Genomic DNA, 19453 nt, shown 5'->3' with positions numbered 1-19453 from the left:
TTTTGCAAACACTCGGGGCTTTCGAAACCGTCAACCACTACCTCTGTGAAATTCTCTCTCTCCCCAGCGTCTGTGATTACACCTCCCTCTTCCCTTCCAAGTCCTCATCACACCTTTCCAGGCCCTCCTCTGTTTGCACTCCAAATATTGCTGTGCCTCAGGACTCTGTTCTTCTTTTCTTACATCATTGAGGTATAATTATACCATAAAATTCATCCATTTTAAGCGTACCATTCAATGATTTTTAGTAAATTTACAGAGTTGTACAATCATCACCACTATCCAGTTTTAGAACATTTCTCTTGCCACAATAAGATCTCTCTTGCTTAGTTATAGCTAATTCTGGTTCCTACATCCAGCCTAAGCAGCTACAAATCAACTTGCTCTATATATAGATTCACTTTTCCTTTTCTCTTTTGACACATTCTCTGTAGGTGATTTCATATACGCCTGTGGCTTTATACTCCATCTCTACGTCCAGGGTAACAGGATTTATGTCAAGAGCCCCAGTCTCACCGCCAAACTCCAGACTCACATATTCAACAAGTATTCAACATCTCTACTTGGATTTTTAATAGACATTTCAAACACCTTTAAACAGGATTGTTGCTTATAACTCCGCATGATATAGTAGCTAGGAGTGTGCCTACAGCCAGACATCCAGGGTTTGAATCTTGACTTCTCACTTATTAATTGTGTGACCTTAAGCAGGTAACTTGATCTCTCTAGCTTTAATTCCCTCATCTATAAAATGGTGTTTAATAACGGTACCTATCTCATTGGACTGTTAAGGGGATTAAACAAATTAACCACCCCAAAACATTTTAAACAGAGCCCTCAGTATAGTAAATCAGTGGCTCTCAAATTTTCCAGCACATTAGAATCTCTTGGGGCAGCTTTTAAAATTCTGGATGCCCAGACTACTACATCCCATATCAATTAAGTTAGAATTTCTGGACGTGACACCCAGACACAGGTATTTTTTAATTCCCGAGTGATTTCAATGTGAGGTTCAATGTGAGAACCAGGGCCATAAGAGCTCGCTAAGTTTATGTTAAATAAGTAAGAAAACTGTTTCTCTCTTGGGGCGCTGGGTGGCTCAGTCGGTTAAGTGCCCAACTCTTGATTTCGGCTCAGGTCACGATCTCAGGATTGTGAGATCGAGCGCCACATCGGGCTCCACACTTGGGTTTCTCTCTCTCTCTCTCTCTCTCTGCTCCTCCCCACAGCTCATGCTCTCTCTCTCTCCCTGTCTCTCTCTCAATAAAATAAAATAAGGAAAAAAAAAACAGAAAACGTTTCTCTCTCAAGCTTAACTTCCTGCTCTACCCCTGTCCATGAATCTGTATCTGATACTTTTCTTGCTTAGCCACAGCATCCGCCCACATTTTTTTCTTGCTAAAGGAATGCAAATCTTGTTCAGGTACCACAGTCAGGTGCTTCATGGGACTAGGCCCCTTCCCAGCTCCAGGGAACGACTCATGGTTGGTCTATGTCAATCATAGCGATCCTACCCCCTACCAGTGACTGGTTTAGGTGTGGTGTTGTTGATGTGATTTTAGTCAATAAAACGTGGAGTTTGCTTCACTGATTAAGTGAGCCATAATGAATGAAATACCCATCCTTTTCTACGCCTGGCTGTTTCCACCTACGTGCTATGGTATCGTGGCTATATTATAGTACAGCCACTATACCTACAGTGTGGTAGCCACTTTGAGACCATGAATAGAGCTCATCTAAAAGAGAAAAAAAAAAGTGAAATAGTCCCAGGCTCTTGAAGACAGCCTTGAGACCCTAAATTAACCAACCCTGGAATATTCTACCTCTGTAGTACTTGTTATATGAAAATTCAGCAACTCATGGCCCAAAGCATGCTGATATGTGACCTTAGGAACAAGAGAACCATTCAACCAATTTCTCAAACCCAAGGCCTAGGAGTGCTCCTTGATTCCCCCACCCCTCACATCTCATATCCAAGACTGGTCAGCCCTTCCTGCCAAATACGTATTTTTCCATCCATCCACTTCTTTCCACCTCCCTTATGTCTACTCTGATCTAAGTCATCTATCTCCTGGGCCAGTGTCATAGCCTCTGGGCTCTTCTCTTTGCTCCTCCTTTTGCTCCTCTATAATCCATTCTAGACAAGCAGCCACAGTGATTTGTAACACATACCACTCTCTTGACTAAATTCCTCATTTGCCTTCCCATTGCATTGAGAATTAATCCAAACTCTTCACCACAGCAAACAAGACCCTGTGTGATTTGGCAACCTCTCACCTCTCCAACCTTCTCCCCTCTAGCCCTTCCCCATGTTCACTAATCTCCAGCCACACTGGTCTTTTCTTCTCTCTGATACAACAACCCCATTCCTGTCTCAGGGCACATCGGTCTCCACCTGCCATTCACTTTGCCCAGTCCACTCTGCTCCAGAGGCTGTTGTAGCTCACACCTTCACTTCATTTAGGCCTCACCTCAGATGTCACCTGAGGGAAACCCTCCCTGGCCACCCATCTTAAGTCACCCCCCTCCACCCACAGGATTGCTCAGTGTCATATCACCTCATTTTATTGTACTTACAGTAATTATTACTATCTGAAAGCATCCTATCCATTCCTTCATTTATTTGCTTATCTGTCTCTCCTGCTAAAATAAAGGTTTCATTAAAGCAGGAACTCACCTGTTCAGTGTTTTTGTTTTGTTCACTCCAGCATTCCAAGGACCTAGAACAGTGCCTGACACATGTAGATACTCAATAAACATTTGTTTGATTGAATGTGGAATGATGGGTATGTAACCAAAACCAAGCCAACTAGAGTTTTCCCCAGGAGGTTTGAACTGGAGTTGGAGAAGAGTCCTTTCTTCTTGGATGAAGCTATGGTTCTAGTTTCAATTGGGTGGATGTATGGTTTGAGAAATTGAAGCCACATGAAGAGAGGAGAAGAATGAATTAGATGAACCCAGTGATATTTTTAAAAATATTTTATTTATTTATGAGAGAGAGAAAGAGGGAGAGCACATGCTCGGGGGGAGAGGCAGAAGGAGAGAGCATCTCAAGCAGACTCCATGCTGAGTGTGGAGCCCGACTCGAGGTTTGATCTCACGATGAGGAGATCGTGACCTGAGCCGAAACCAAGAGTTGGACACTCAAGCAACTGAGCCACCCAGGCACCCCTCCCCCAGTGACATTTTTGTTCTAAGTCCCCATTGACCTTTACCCTTCGCTTTGTTCAGTTACATGAGGCAAAAATTCTCTTCCTTGCCTGAGATGAACAAATCTGTCACCTGCCACCAAAAGAATCTTGAGTACCAAGGTAGGTTGCAAGCTTCAGAGAGGGCTCTGAGCGCCCTCCCAAAGGAAGCTCCAACATCAGCCATTCAGACGGGGTGGGGGGCCCCGTCAGGAGTCAGGTACCTTGACTGAGGCGCCACTCTCCCTCTCATCAACACCAAGCCAATGAGAATGGCCCTTCATTTTCTGAAAAAGTAGCAGTAACAAAATTTCTGAGCACACATGGCAGTGTGACACTCATATCTGCCTTCAAGAATAAACTTGCCAGAAATTCCAAGGAGCACTGTTTGCTAGCAGCCTCCATTTGCACTACTTTTGGGATCCACTGTAACATTTGAGTTGAGGCCACATTCTTCTCAGGCAGCCCCCAGACAATGACTGAGCGTGGTGGGATACTGAACTTCGGCCCAATTCAGGATTCCTCTATTGCCCAGGAGTCCCCATTTTGTAGTCTGAGTGTCTGCAGTCTGAGCCACAGTCTGATGCTCTTTCTACCTAATCCTTCCATCCATCACTCCTTGTCCCAAGTATTGGACCTGCATCACAGTCTGAAGTCCTTCCCTGCCTACTCTTCTTCGTCTCCCCTCTAATAGGCATTATCCCCAATAAAGAGCTTGTGCTTCTAACTCTGTCTTGGCTTCTGCTTCCTGGAGGACCTAATCAACACATTAACCAAATGCAAGGCAAGGCCAACAGCCCTTATGCTGAGGGCCAATATATGGAAGAATGCATGAGACATAGGCAGGATGGAAGGAGGGGAGGCTCCTGGAGGATCCACACCTTAATAGTTGCAGGGCAACAAGCTGCTTATGTTTGGCAGGCAGCTGAGAGCCTCTGTTGAAGGAAGGATAGAGAGAGAAGGAGCAAAAGACCATCAGTAGAAGCAGGGGTGGAAATAAAGCAGAGCTCAGCACCACCATCTCCCTAGGATCTTTCCCTCCTCTTCCCTCGTTGGGGCTGTGTATGGATAGCCATGATTCAGATGTTTTAAATTCTGGATTCCTGCATTTTGCCTATAACACATTCCTTTAACTATCACACTGATTCTCATGCTGCTGGCGCTATGGGCACAGAGCTCTTGGCATTTCTTGGAAAGGAAGAGAATAATTTTCTTTCATCACAAGAGTGTGTTCTGTCTTTTGGACACCACAGACATTCCCCTTAGGAAGCTGCCTGGTCAGGCCCTAACCTTTCCAGGTCCAGCACCTTGTGGTCTTGCTTTCACACTGATGCTGCCCTGGCCTCAGGATCTGTCTGCTTACTTTTTGCTTCCAGTTATCCCTAGTCCACTACCCTGTAAATTTTCTGTCCTTCCTGATGAAATGAAAAGAGTAGGGATTTTGAAGTTAGACAGACCTGAGTTCACATTCTTACACTATACCCTTTAGCTATCTGCCTTTCAAGTGTGTTGTGGGGATTCAATGAAATAAGAGGTGCCTTGTGACTGGCAGAGTTCACAGCATACAGTAGGCACTCCATAAATGTTATTGCCCTCTCTTCCTCTCTTTTTTCTCTAAGGGGCACTTCTATTTCCAACATCTAGTGTTCACTCTCTGACCTTGACTTTATAATTACCATTCTTTTCCCTTCTGTTTGAGCTCTTGCACAATTTCCCTGGCCAACCCACGCTTTCCCATAACTACACCCATAACTGGAGTTTTACAATCTCCCACCTCTCTCTCAGTCAGGATGTCCCATATTCCTCCTCCTCCAAAATGAGGAAATTGTAGTGACGCCATACTTAACAATGTAGTACTAATACAATGGTGGATCCAGTGGTGTGCTGGAGCCAGCTTATCCTGGCTTGTGAGAACCAAATGTTGACTTTTCAGGAATTTTGTAAGCTGGTTGCTAAGCTCAGCCATCATTAAAAATTAAACTATATAAACTTAAAATTAAGTAAGTTATATTAAAAACAAAGTTAAAGGGGCGCCTGGGTGGCTCAGTCGTTGGCGTCTGCCTTCAGCTCAGGTCATGATCCCAGGGTCCTGGGATCAAGCCCCGCATCGGGCTCCCTGCTCAGCAGGAAGCCTGCTTCTCCCTCTCCCACTCCCCCTGCTTGTGTTCCCTCTCTCGCTGTCTCTCTCTCTGTCAAATGAATAAATAAAATCTTTAAAAAAATAAAATAAATAAATAAAAACAAAGTTAAAGGCGCCTGGGTGGCTCAGTCGTTAAGCGTCTGCCTTCGGCTCAGGTCATGATCCCAGGGTCCTGGGATCAAGCCCCACATCGGGCTCCCTGTTCGGCAGGAAGCCTGCTTCTCCCTCTCCCACTCCCCCTGCTTGTGTTCTGTCTCTCTCTGTCAAATAAATAAATTAAATGTTCAAAAAAAAAAAGTTAAGAAATACTCAAAATTCATCACTTCCAAATTATTTTACTACACTGTATTATTATCCATTCTCTTGAGGTTACTTACACTCATGGTGAGTGTACTAACTATGGTGGAAATACTATACAATGGTGTGCTTAGCTCTTCCCAGCTGCATATTCAGTGACAGCATGTTGGTAGCTTGAAATGGGCCATGGTGGGAATATTTACACCATGGAAATTGGCAAATGCTACAAATCAGATTTTTTTTTTCAGATCCAGTTGCTAAACATTTACAACATATTCAATGGATCATTTTGAATATAGTCCAGCAATAATCACCAAATATACAAAAGTAGCTAAAGACATAAGGTAAGTTTTGAAAAGGTGTTTTTACCCTCAAGACATCCCAGTCCAACTACTTGCAGTTCCCCAGAATGCATGATGTTCTCTGATTCCTTCATATCTTTTCTACTGACCTAAATACTAGGTTAATAATTGTTTAAGTCAAGGGGCGCCTGGGTGGCTCAGTCGTTAAGTGCCTGCCTTCGGCTGGGGTCATGATCCCAGGGTCCTGGCATCGAGCCCCACATCCGGCTCCCCGCTCTGCGGGAAGTCTGCTTCTCCCTCTCCCACTCCCCCTGCTTGTGTTCCCTCTCTCACTGTGTCTCTCTCTGTCAAATAAATAAAATCTTTAAAAAATAATAATAATAATAATAATAATAATAATAATAATTGTTTAAGTCAATGTTCCTCTTCTTAGCAACCGTGACATTCTGTGCATGTTTCACTGGCTTCATCACGTTACTATTGTTTGTCCTCCCCCACAAGATGGTATGCTCCCTGAGGGTGGGGTTGTGCCTGCCCAAACTTGGTCTTCCCAGGGCCTGTTCATAATAGATACTCAACAAATTTTTTGAATCATTAGCCTGCCAGTAGCAACAATTCTCAAACATTTGAGGGTCTCAGGACCCCTTTATACTCTTAAAAATAATTGAAGGTGCTTAAGAGCTTTTGTTTGTGTGGTTTGTATCTACTGATATTTACTGTATTCAAAATTAAAACTGAGGACATTTTAAAACACAAGAATACACAAGCACACATTCGACTTGCCATCAGAGCAATGCTGTCATTACATGTTATGTAGACTTTGGAAAATTCCAATGAGTGCTCATGAGAGACAGAGAATGAAAAAGAAAACAATATTTTAGCATTGTTATAAAAATAGGTTTGACTCCACGGACCCTCAGAAAAGATCTCAGAAATCTTCTGGAAGGATCTCAGGGATCCCCTGAAGGGTCTCAGAGTCCCCAACTTACACTTTGAGTACCACTGCCTACTGCCTTATGGTAAATATTCACCTGAACAAACTGATTCAGAAAAAAATACTCTCTGGGGTACCTGGGTGGCTCAGTCGTTAAGCGTCTGCCTTAGGCTCAGGTCATGATCCCAGAGTACTGCGATCGAGCCCCGCATCAGGCTCCCAGCTCGGCAGGAAACCTGCTTCTCCCCTTCCCACTTCTCCTGTTTGTGTTCCCTCTCTCACTATGTCTCTCTCTGTCAAATAAATAAATAAAATCTTTAAAAAAAATAAAGTAAAAAAATAAAAATAAGAAAAAAATACTCTGTCCCAAATTGGGTGCTGTAGATTTGACAAAAGGGATGATGATTTAGGATGGAGCATAGCAGCTATGGCCCAGTGGGATCTTTGAGAAGAGGTGGAATTGGCAACCATTTGATGTGAATCATTGTTTTGTGGATTAAAAGATGGAATTTTATAAAGCCATAACATGGTGTTAAACACATCAATAAAATATACTTTTTGATAGGACTTCTCTAAGCTAAGGTACTTTTTGTCATACAGACAATTTGTATTTTTGAGCAACTGTTATGTTGGGATATATTTTGTGACTCCTTACACTACTTTTCCATAACGCCAGTAGCAGCGCTAACTCTAAAATCCTTGAGCTACAAGGACCCTACCCTTCTGTTAGGCTTTTTGACAACAAAAAGAAGGGGCACATGAATGGAGACTCTTGTGGCTTTCCTTTGAATTGTAAGACTCTTCTGATTGAAACAATCATGTAGCCTTATAATCTGGTCTAATCCACTAATATCTATACATTACTGCAGTAATTTCCTTTAAGAATTTACTGTGTCGGGGCGCCTGGGTGGCTCAGTCGTTAAGCATCTGCCTTCGGCTCAGGTTGTGATCCCAGGGTCCTGGGATCGAGTCCCACATCGGGCTCCCTCCTTGGCGGGAAGCCTGCTTCTCCCTCTCCCACCCCCCCGCTTGTGTTCCGTCTCTCACTGTGTCTGTCTGTCAAATAAATAAATAAAATCTTTAAAAAAAAAAAAGAATTTACTGTGTAGTCCAAAATTGGGACAATAAAAATATTTTTGTTTCCTATATCCACATGATATCCAAAATTATATTATAATTATATTGAATTTTTCTCATGCTAAGAGTAATATTTCTGTATTCAACATTATTTCTAATGACCAATGTCAAGTAAAGAATATGAACCCCATGTTACTCAATTATATTTGAACAAATGTAACCTAATAAATTTATTGAGAAGTGAAGAAGGATGAAATAGGGTAAAGTGGATATATTTAGAATGTTTTAGGAAGCCTACTCTCAATCTCACTATTATATAACAGGGGTAATCTTACTGCCTGCCACAAAGCTTCCCCATCAAGTATTACAAGGGGTCCTCATGTTTTCTTGCATTAATACCCCTTTAAGGATGATTAATGCCACACTTCCAGAGGGAAGTATATTTATCCTGGGGTACGGATTCGTGTGTGTGTGTGTGTGTGTGTATGTAAGAGAGAGAGAAAGAGAGAAAGAGACAGGACTGAAGAGGGTAAAATCATCATGGAGTGTGTGCCTCATGATAAATAATTTATTTATTTTTTTCTTTTTCTTTACCCATCTTCCCACCTGCCTCCCCTCTGGTAACCATCAGTTTGTTCTCTATAGTTAAGAGTCTGTTTCTTGGTTTGCCGCTCTCTCTCTCTCTTTTTTTCCTTTGCTCATTTGTTTTGTTTCTTAAATTCCACATATGAATGAGATCATATGGTATTTGTCCTTCTCTGACTGACTTATGTCGCTTAGCATTGTACTCTCTAACTCCATCCATGTCATTGCAAATGGCAAGATTCCATTCTTTTTATGGCTGAATAATACTCCATTGTGTATATATACCACATCTTCTTTATCCATTCATCTTTTGATGGACACTTGGGTTGCTTCCATAGTTTAGCTATTGTAAGTAGGCTGCAATAGATATAGGGGTGCATATATGCCTTTGAATTAGTGTTTTTGTATTTTTTGCATAAATATCCAGTAGTGCAATTCCTGGATCATAGGTTAGTTCTATTTTTAACTTTTTGAGGTGATAAGTAATTTAAAATATTTTTATTAAAATAAAACACAAACATTATCACATAAAATGAAGAAGTTATATTAATTTTTCACATCAAATATGGAATTCAAAAATACGTCTCCTTTATCTGACTGTTTCCCCCAAAACACATCCCACTTGACAGAAATTAACAGAGAGCCTCAAGTCAGCAGTCAAATGCTGAAGAAGAGGACTTAGAAAATCACAAAACTTTGAAAGTCTCAGAATCAAGAGATAAAGATTGACATGACTTTATTTATCCAAAGAAAAACCCTTCTGGTAATGGAAGAAACAGAATACCAGTTTAGAGATATTATAAGAAAGTTTGAAACGTGTTGGGAAATTTTTTTTTTAGATAAAGGAATTGTTAGTTAGGATTCATTCATTCATTCATTCATTCAACAAATATTCACTAAACCCCTACTATGTGCCAGGTCTTGTTCTATCCAATGAGGACCCAGCAGTAAACTCCTCCACTCTCACGGAGTTTACATTCTAATGGAGGAGACAGACAATAAACGAACAAATAAATGTGTAACATAATGTCAGGTATGAAAAGGGCCATAGCAGAAATAAAGCAGGATGATGTGACAGAGGTTGTTGGGAAGCTGCCAGTTTGACTGGGGTGGTCAAGGAAGGCCTGTGTGAAGAAGTAAAGTGAGAGATAGCCACATGTGAGAGAAGAGTGTACCGGAGAGAGGGTGCTGTAAAATGCAAGGTGCGTGGAGTGGAACCTTTCCTGGCCTGCTGGGCGATCGATGTGGTTGATGTGACCAGAACGGAGTGAACAAGGGAAGAGTGAGAAGAGATAAGTTGAAGAGGTAGCAGACTCCTTGTATGTCATGGAGGGATTTGGGATTTTATTCTAAGTATGGTGGGAAGCCAGTGGAGGATTTTTAATGGGCCACTGACATGATGTGATTCAGGGAATTCTTAAGGACAGACTGAGGACTTTCTAAATGGGTATTGCATTATCCTGGGATTTTCACGATACTACAGGAAGTTGTGGGATCTTTTTAATACAAGATACATCAAAAGACAAGACAGAAATTGGGACAGGAGAGAGAAGTTTTTCTCTCTTCGGCAGCTTAAGAATAATAGGAATTCCCTATAATAGGAATCGTCAGGTGAACTATGCTATAAACTCAATGACCTTTCAGACCCACCTTCTATAACTCTGAGGGTACCTGGTAATCAAGTGAGAAATAGCATACCATTCATAGTATACATTTTAAAATTCCTATTCTGATTTTAATAAAAATATCTGTTCATTGTGAGAAATTTGGAAAGTAGAGAAGAGCAGAAAGAAGAAAGTAAAACCACTCACAATCACATCACCCAGAAAAAAAAGCACCATCAAAATGTGCACGTTTCTTCAACACATTACACAAAATGAGATAGGATAATATTTTTATAAGTGGTGAGTTCTTTCCCTTCCATGTTAAATACAGTGGAACCAATATGATGGTCAGTCTGGATGGCTGTATTAGAGGTGAAACAGTGGTAGGACAATATTTGCCTGGTTATCGCCGTGACCAGAGCCTTGGAATGACTCTCAAGATGGACGACGACACAACTGTCTCTCCTAGCAGAGCCTGAACAATTGAGACTCGCTCCTGAGGGATCATTTCAGACCCCATCCCTGTTCTTCAGAGCTCCTTCTCAGGCATGAGTCACTGTCACATATTCTCTCAGGTGAGTTAGTTCTGAATGTGAGGAAAGCAGTGTTATCACAGGGATGAAGGAGTAAGCCAGCCCGATGCAGGTAACTACAGTCTGAGGAGTAGCTGAAGGTCAGCTTGGTTCAGCCTAACAGATAAAAGTCCTCTGTTCCTTTCAGTTCTTGATGTCCTTACCCTGCCCAAGCCTTCAATTCCCTGGAGACAGAATGAAAGGAAGTCAGATTATTTCATCTCAAAAGAAAAAAGAAGTTATTCTCTCCCATGTTCCAATTCGTAGAGTCATGTCTGGGAACTAGGGTGAGGAGAGCGAGGCATTCACCTTAGGCTCATAACATAAGAGGATGCCCAAAACTTCCTAACAATGATCAATAATATTTTAACACGTAATTTTTTTAAAGATTTTATTTATTTATTTGACAGAGAGAGAGAGAGAGCACAAGCAGGGGGAGTGGCAGGCAGAGGGAGAAGCAGACTCCCCGCCGAGCAGGGAACCCAAAGCGGGGCTCAATCCCAGGACCCTGAGATCATGACCTGCACCAAAGGCAGATGCCTAACCGACTGAGCCACCCAGGCACCCATATTTTAACACAGTATTTTGAAAAACAAAAATTAATGTAAAGCAATCTATCATTTAAAAAGATGTCAAAATTTAGGGGTGCCTGGGTGGCTCAGTTGGTTAAGCGACTGCCTTGGGCTCAGGTCATGATCCTGGAGTCCCAGGATCAAGTCCCTCATCGTGCTCCCTGCTCAGCGGGGGACCTGCTTCTCCCTCTGACCCTCCCCCCCTCTCGTGCTCTCTCTCTCATTCTCTCTCTCTCTCAAATAAATAAATAAAATCTTTTTAAAAATAAATAAAAAATAAAAAGATGTCAAAGTTTAAAATAAAGACAGGATCAGCATTACCAATTTTCCTTTTGCCTCAGGCTCCCATCAAGTTTGGCAGGGCATTGTCACTGATCTTACACACACACACACCCCCCATACCACCAATGACATTGATATTGGACATTTACCTAAATATTCAAAATAAAATAGACATACCAAGGGCAAATAGACTTACAGACAGACACTAAACATCTAAAATGATCAGTTGAGGGGAGAAACACTTCTATTCTAAGCCCCTCTTAGATTAAATTTGCCTCAGAGCAGCTAATTTTGTAACCAAGTTCTGATGCAACAATTTGCCCTGATGCTAACTATTGATCAATCATTACTAGTTAGTGCCCGATAATCCATAAGTCACTGAGAGTCAAATAATGCACTTGTGAAGGTATAACAAGTCAGGGGGTTTAAACACAGCCTTTCTACTTGGTGAGCAACCAATATATCTACTGATGGATCTTAACTCCAACCCAGACTCTTGTTATCAGAGGCTCACTTAGTGCTTTTACAGCCCTTGATCTACCCAGAGTCGTGAATTCTTTCCCTATGAATAATTGTTCATTGTCAAGGATTCTGTGTAATAACACCCAAATCTCCCTTCATTAGCTGAAGGATTAATTCCCTCCAGCTCTTGGGACTTTGTTGTCTGACATTACTCAGCTGTCAATTCCTTTCAGAATTGCCATGGCAGAAGAAAGCCACCTTACCCACAGTCACACTCCCAGCTGGGAGCAGCCTACATCCAATGACTGGCTGAGGCAGGGGTAAAAAAACACCCAGTGCCCTCACCCCAGTTCAGGACAACTCCAAAAGGCTATACCAGCTTCCACACTCCTAGCAGGGTCAGCTGAGGCCTTCTCCCTCTGCCCAACCCTGCTTATTTCTCTTCCCCCTTCTGTTGTTGATCCTGAGAACATTCCTAAATAAATTTCCTGCATGCAAATCTCCATCTGGGAGTTGGCTTTCCAATGAACCCAACCTGCTCCACTTATGGGACTTCCTAACATTATGCTGTCTTAGTTACATAGAGGTGGAACACTTGCTATATAAGGAAACAAGAGTGATTCAAACACTAAGTTCTGCTAATCATCGACATGAAAATTATTGGCACCCTGTATTGGGATATCAATAAAGACAACCCAATATTTTCTCAAGTCTCACCTTTTTTTTCCTTTTATTTAAGACTTTATTTACTTATTTTTGCACACACGCTCACACAAGAGAAACAGAATGAGCATGAGCGGGGGAGGGGGGGAGGGGAGGGAGAGGGAGAAGCAGACTCCCACTGAGCAGGGAGCCCGCTGGGGGACTGGATCCCAGGACCCTGGATCCCAGGACTCTGGGATCATGACCTGAGCCGAAGGCAGACGCTTAACCCGACTGAGCCACCCAGGTGCCCTGAAGTCTCACCTTTAATGCTACCATATCCATATGTTTATTCCAGATGACTCTTTTAAATCTTTGCAAAGGCCTATGAGTTCAAGGTTCAAGAGACCAAAGAAGATTTTTAAATGAATTTTATCTGAGCTGAGGTTCTTTCAGACTCAACTTCATGGTGTTCAGATCTATATTTATGATCTTCTCCTCCCCTTATATTTTTAATAATCAAAGTAGAAATTAGCGTGGTGACTAGGGTGGAGAATAGAAGTATAAACCACTTATTCCAACTTGAATCAGTTTAAATGGAGATGTCTTCAACTTAATCAGCCTTTTTCTGGTTCTCTCTCTAAGAGTTGTTTGCCGCTTCTGCTGCTGTTGTTCCTACTTGGAGGGCTAAAAGGAGCCCAGCGGAGGTGACGCAGAGAAAGTAGGATCTGGGTCAGAAGAGGGTTCTATCCAACCTAGCACAACATGGCATAGGTGGGTTAGAGAACCAGAGCCATTACCCGGAAGCACTAAGTCTATAGCCAGGCATCAATCCAGAGGCAGATAAGGAAGAAGACAAGAGAATGAGGAGCCAGGCTGATCCTTGAAAAAACATTGAACACAATCATGTATCCGGCACAATTTAAGGCGTTTGGGTCAAGTGAAAGGTAAACGGGTTCTGGAGCTTCCTTGTTCAGGTTGCCTGGTGCATACGGCAGGGATCATCGATGTGGCAATTTCAAATCTGCCCTGCACGATCTCTCAGTCTTCATCCCCTTTTCCCTGAACCCATCTCCTCAAAATGTCACCCACTGAAAATGACAGTGGGGACTAGCAGGTGAAGCATGTGATAGCAAAGAGAGGGTCCCAAGACCCCTCAAATGTCTAACCCTACCACACATTCATTCATTCTTCACACACTGTTTTCCCACACCAAAAGAAGCAACCAGTCCCCCACACACCACATTCTAGGGCATCCTATGATCCCATGACCACAGAACCCCCCTGCCACAGGTATGTGCAATGTACCAGAGAACAGCTTATGGGACAAATCATTGTTCTCCCTCAGCTGATGGAGTGGGAGCATCATGACAGTTCAACCTACAATGGGGCTGGTGGGTTGAGGAAAAAATGGAAAGCTACGTTCCCTCAGTCCAGATTATCCTCTTTTGTAGCGTCCCTGATGAGATCAGGGCTGGAGAGACAAGGGTGTGACTCACCCAGAATGCAGAACATAGGGCTCCTGGGCCAAGATGGTGACATAGAGTTATAGGTCAGTTTGTTGTTGTTGTCATTGTTTTTCAATTGTGTCAGGTTAGGAAAGGTACTTCTAATCCTAATTTTGAGATGCCACGGATGAACCCCAAATACCTTAAGGTTGTCATTAAAAACTTTCAAAATAAAATTTCTCTTACTTTTCTTCAATTTAAAAACACCTCTCAAAAAAAAATAAATAAGTAAAAATAAATAAAAACACCTCTCTAGACTACATGAGAGTTTTACAAAAGGAGGCCAAAATATGCCAGTACCCGCAATTCCTTCCATATTACTGTGCTTATATTCCTGGATTCCCAAAAGATTAGGAATCACTGGCCTAAGGTTTCCAAAGTCAAGGTAGATCCCTTTCCCAAGTGACAGGCACAGACCAAACACTCTATCACACCCTATCTAAAGAGAATGGTAAACTTAAAAAAAAAAAAAAAAAAATCTCCTAACATGCTCCGTGACCTTGAGCAACAGCTTTCCCCTCCCTGGAGCTCAGTGTTCTACCTTAAATCCAGAAGCCTGTGCTCTCTCACACCCAGCCCCCAAATTATCTGACCAGACACTTGCCAAACCCCGCCCCAAACTACCTGGTGATCTTACTACTTCTGAGTCTAACTCCTCCCAGTGACTCCTTCCCATTCTATCTCTTTGTTAAATAGCTTCCCCTCTAATGGCTTTTGTTCTGGAAACAGCACCTCCGAACTCCTGCCCGAGACAGCACTCCCCAGCATGAGGGCTGCCCTGCTCCCCGTGGCCAGGGCAACAAACCTTTGCCTCAGCTGCTTGCTTCTGCTCTCCTGGGTAGGCCGAGGTGCGGTAGCTAAGGAGCTGAAGTTGGTGACGTTGGTGAGTAGGCATTTCTCATTGTTTTTCCCTTAAAACTTTTACCAGCAGGGTCTGATACCCAAGTATCAGGTTTCACTTTACCCCTACTGCTGTCTCCCAGAGACCAAACTCAGAAAGTGAATCATCAAGTTTCGCAAGTTCCTCCTAACGAATGCTTAACGTGTCCTGACAAAAAGTGTTTGCTTTGGTTATTTGTGCCTTTGCTGCTATTATTTATTTATTCACTTACTTCACAGCTGCCTTGAGTGCATTTCCTTCTGTAGCCACACGATGCTGGGGGGGAAGCCTCCTCTAGCCACGTTAGCACCAGGAGCTAACCAGGCTTCATTCAGTGTAATGATTATTTAAAAACAGTCATCTTCTACATGAAGTAGCCCCTTCCCCTTTTCTTTATCAGGAAATTGGAAACTATATTTGTAAACAGATTTTGAAGCATGAAAGTGAAACTAAATTCGAGATTTCGAGGAGGACTTCCTGATATGCAGATTTGGTTGATCATTAAAATAATGTTTTTCTCCACCTGGGGCACGTGTGACAAGTTATGGGAAAAGAGGGGTGGCTGGTGCGAGAGGTTAAGGAAAGAAAATATACTGTTGACGTTGTCTTCAAAATAGGTAGGAAGGGGGTTTGCCAAGTGAAGGGGATTTATCACTTTATCTGTATGAGTCCTGGGATTAATCCCTCGGTTTCTCTGTCTGTGATTTTCTCTGTATCTCTACTTCTCTTGAGCTGTTTCACTCAGTCTCCTCCGCCTCTGACCCTCTCTTTGTCTTTCACACCCGCTCTCTCAATCTCTTTCTCTTCCTCACCTTTTTTTATTTGATAGACTGACAATATGCTGACAAATAAGTAAATTTTCTTACTGTAAGAATACTCAATTTATTTCTGTAATTTGCAGGGAGGTCACCTTTTACCTAAAAATCAAACATGAAGTTCCTATTTCCTCAGCTTAGTGTATTCAGAACTCCTTTCTTTCCCTTCTACAGAAACAAATTTCTGACCATATGATTATGCAAATTATCTTTACTAGGTCCTAAGTCAACACATGAGAGAGAATCAGAGAAACATATCATCAATTTATTTACAAATGATTTACCAGCTGTCACACTTCGGTGCTGAAAAAAAGAAATGTGTCATATCATGTACCTTCCGTAGAGAAATCCGTGCAAGTTGGACTTTTACTTATATTCATGGGTTCCTGGCCGACACGTGCATTAAGCAAGTGTGGGGACGCCGCGGAAATGGCACTGTCAACACTGTCAGTGTGTGGCAAGTTGGTTGAGAGGTAATCCTCTCTGAGATACTACCATGAACTTGCAGTTAACCGCATGTGGTCGATTCACTCCCTGTTTTACTCCAGCGCAGGCTCACTTCCCTCGACTACCAAACTGTTGTGGGCTTCCTTTCTCCCCCTTCATGCTCAGGTACCATGTGTTCAGGGACTACAAGTTAATTCTTCCCTACGAAAAACCTGACAGGGGCGCCTGGGTGGCTCAGCCGGTTAAACATCTGCTTTCGGCTCAGGTCATGATCCTGGAGTCTTGGGATCGAGCCCCGCATGGGGCTCCCTGCTTATCGGGGAGCCTGCTTCTCCCTCTGCCTGCCACTCCCCCTGCTTGCTTTCTCTCTCTGACAAATAAATAAATAATATCTTTAAAAAAAAGAAAAGTAAACCTTACAAAGATAGCTCTCCTGGAGCTAAAAGGAATAAATCATATTTATCACACAGGGCTAATGTTAATTTTTCCTACCAAGGCTTTCTTCCATTAATGGTAGATGAAGGGCGACTTAATACAAATTTCTTGGCCCTTACAAAACAATATCTAAGGACTTAAGCAATGAGATACTACTTTCTTCTTTTTATTGATTATGGAGAATATATGACTATAAATGGTTAAATTATATGCCCAGGCAAATCCTTAGAAAATCATTAGAACCGGAATAAAAGAAAGGTGCCTCTGCTCAAAGTGGTAACCTTTGTAACAATAACCAATCATTACTCAATGCTTATTATATGCCAGGCATTGTTCTGAGAGTTCGATATGGAAGATGTCACATTATCCTCCCAACAACCCTGTAAAGTAGGGTTGTTAGGAAAACACAGGATACCCAGTTACATTTGAATTTCGGGTAAACAAATAATTTTATGGTATAAAGTATGTTTCGTGCAATATTTGGGCATCCTGTAGTTTGGTTTGCTACATCTGGCAACCGTTCTATAAAGTTTTATAAAAACCTTACTACCTCGGGCACCTGGGTGGCTCAGATGGTTAAGCGTCTGCCTTCCACTCAGGTCATGATCCCGGGGTCCTGGGATGGAGTCCCACATCGGGCTCCCTGCTCCACGGGGAGCCTGCTTCTCCCTCTGCCTCTCTCTCTCTCTCTGTCTTTTATGAATAAATAAATAAAATCTTTAAAAAAAAAACCTTACTATCTCTATTTTATAGATAAAGAAATTGAGACACAAAGAGGTTAAACAACTTGGCCATAGTTACACGGTAACCGTGGTGTAGTCAGGATTTGAATCCAGGCTGTATGATCGAGGAGGCTATGCCCCTAATCACTACACATATTCCATTCCTGCTGTGTGCATTTAAGCCAGCATATGGAGCTGAGACCTCCCCCTGGAGGTTAGGTGTACAGACTTAACACATCATCAGTAGGTAGTTTCCTCGCTGTTTCTCTGTGATCCAAGAATAATAAATCTTTCCCACTTCTGAAAAGCTGTTCTTGGCAGAAAGAGGAGGAAACTGTCCTTGGTTCTTGTTCTGTCTCATGAACAGAGTTATCACACAATCTTTTAAAACAGGTTTATCAACATGTGTCCCACGGGATACTAGTTTGACAAGTTGTTAACAGGAGTTGCTTGGTTAAAAAAGTGGGTTTCAATAGTCAAATCCGTTTGGGAACAGAACAAGAGTTACACTGTATTTCAGGTCTCTAAAGGGCAGGACTCCTCAGTCTTTAATATTCTAATATGTGTGGGCACCTGGGTGGCTCAATTGGTTAAGTGTCTGTCTTTGGCTCAGGTCATGATCCCGGGGTCCTGGGATCAAGTCCCATATTGGGCTCCCTGCTCAGTGGGGAGTCTGCTTCTCCCTCTCCCTCTGCCCCTCCGTTCATGCTCTCTCTCACTCTCTTGCTCTCGCTCAAATAAATAAATAAAATCTTTAAAAAAATAATAATATTTTAATATGTGCTGTAGCTTTAAAGGAAAGGATCTAGTAGTAAACTATATTTCCTAAACTTTGACCACAGAATCCACCTTCTTCTTTGTCCAGAGTGTCCCACTTTTTCCAGAGTGTCCCCTTAGAGAATCATTATTTCTAACTTTTTAGAGAGAGACTAATAAGTATGGTGAGTATGGGATGTCAAGGGAGACGTCTCTTGGTTGCCTTTTTCAGGAGGGACCTGAATTTAGTGACCACCAGGATTAGAAGTAGAAGTAGGACATTCCAGGCAGGTAGAACATCACCCCCTGAGGCTAGAACAATGTATTGATGGAAGAGCAGGGGCTCTGTGGCTAAGTGTTTTTAGCAAGAGCGTAAGGTAGTAACATCGAGGTAGGCAGGGCCAGATCAGGTAGGATGATGTAACACACAGAATCTGCTCAGCCGACTTGATGGAGAAGGATCATTCATGGGGGTACCAAACCATGGCTCTTTTTTTAAAAAAGTTACCTGTGATCTAAAAGGATGAAGTGAATGTGATGTGGTGAGGAAAACAGTGGGTAGCAATCATGAAAACTAGGAGATCTGGACGGCTCATTCAATCTCTTTGAACCTCAGTTTCCTTCTTTGTTCAGGACAGCAATAGGACCAGCCTGGCCTCACCGGAGTTGTGAGAATTGAAAGAGAGAGCAGGGAAAACACTGTACAAAATGTGGAGGGTTGCAACCACATAAGGGGTTGTTCTCCTGGATGTCTTCCTATTGCAATTACCACTAGGACTGCAAAATAGTCCTAGGCCTGACCCTATATGTTTAGGTTTCTAAAGGATTTCATAGAGTATGATTGCTGGACTGAGAACAGAAGTTATAAATTCGGCAGAGCTGCATTTAAGAAGTTTGCCTTACCACAGGCTTAAAAGAGCACCAAGGCGGGGCGCCTGGGTGGCTCAGTCGTTAAGCGTCTGCCTTTGGCTCAGGTCATGATCCCAGGGTCCTGGGATCGAGTCCCACATCGGGCTCCCTGCTCGGCGGGAGGCCTGCTTCTCCCTCTCCCACTCCCCCTGCTTGTGTTCCTGCTCTCGCTATCTCTCTCTCTGTCAAATAAATAAATAAAATCTTTAGAAAAAAAAAAGAGCACCGAGGCACAGTCCAGAGGCTCCAGCTGAAACTCCAGGAGCTCAAGAATGCACGTGTGCACTTGAGGGTACTAACTGATATGCATGCGGGCGCATGCAC

General features: G+C 42.6%; 1 protein-coding gene and 1 long non-coding RNA gene across 7 annotated transcripts in view; one reads left to right on the top strand and one right to left on the bottom strand.

Moving 5' to 3' along the window:
• Positions 1 to 9006: 9006 nt before the first annotated feature.
• LOC118534224 (uncharacterized) lies at positions 9007 to 15103 on the bottom strand. The gene is made up of 2 exons (XR_004916551.2): positions 14971 to 15103; positions 9007 to 10884 (listed from the first exon to the last, which is right to left on the bottom strand). It is a non-coding gene; the product is annotated as an uncharacterized LOC118534224 (long non-coding RNA).
• ACP3 (acid phosphatase 3) overlaps positions 14813 to 19453 on the top strand; it is a 65458-nt gene continuing 60817 nt past the window's right edge. For 4 of the 6 annotated variants that reach the window (XM_078071763.1, XM_078071765.1, XM_078071766.1 and 1 more), the window contains exon 1: positions 14813 to 15048. In XM_078071763.1, coding sequence (XP_077927889.1) covers positions 14932 to 15048 — 117 coding nt within the window. In that variant the 5' untranslated portion in view covers positions 14813 to 14931. The remainder of the gene's footprint in view (positions 15049 to 19453) is intronic. The other 2 variants (XM_036089934.2, XM_036089933.2) reach the window with 2 other exon arrangements.

This window comes from Halichoerus grypus, chromosome 1 (assembly GCF_964656455.1).
Source record: "Halichoerus grypus chromosome 1, mHalGry1.hap1.1, whole genome shotgun sequence".
Lineage (NCBI taxonomy): Eukaryota > Metazoa > Chordata > Mammalia > Carnivora > Phocidae > Halichoerus > Halichoerus grypus.
The sequence above is the reverse complement of the archived record's forward strand: the minus strand, read 5'-3'. Positions and strand labels throughout refer to the sequence as shown.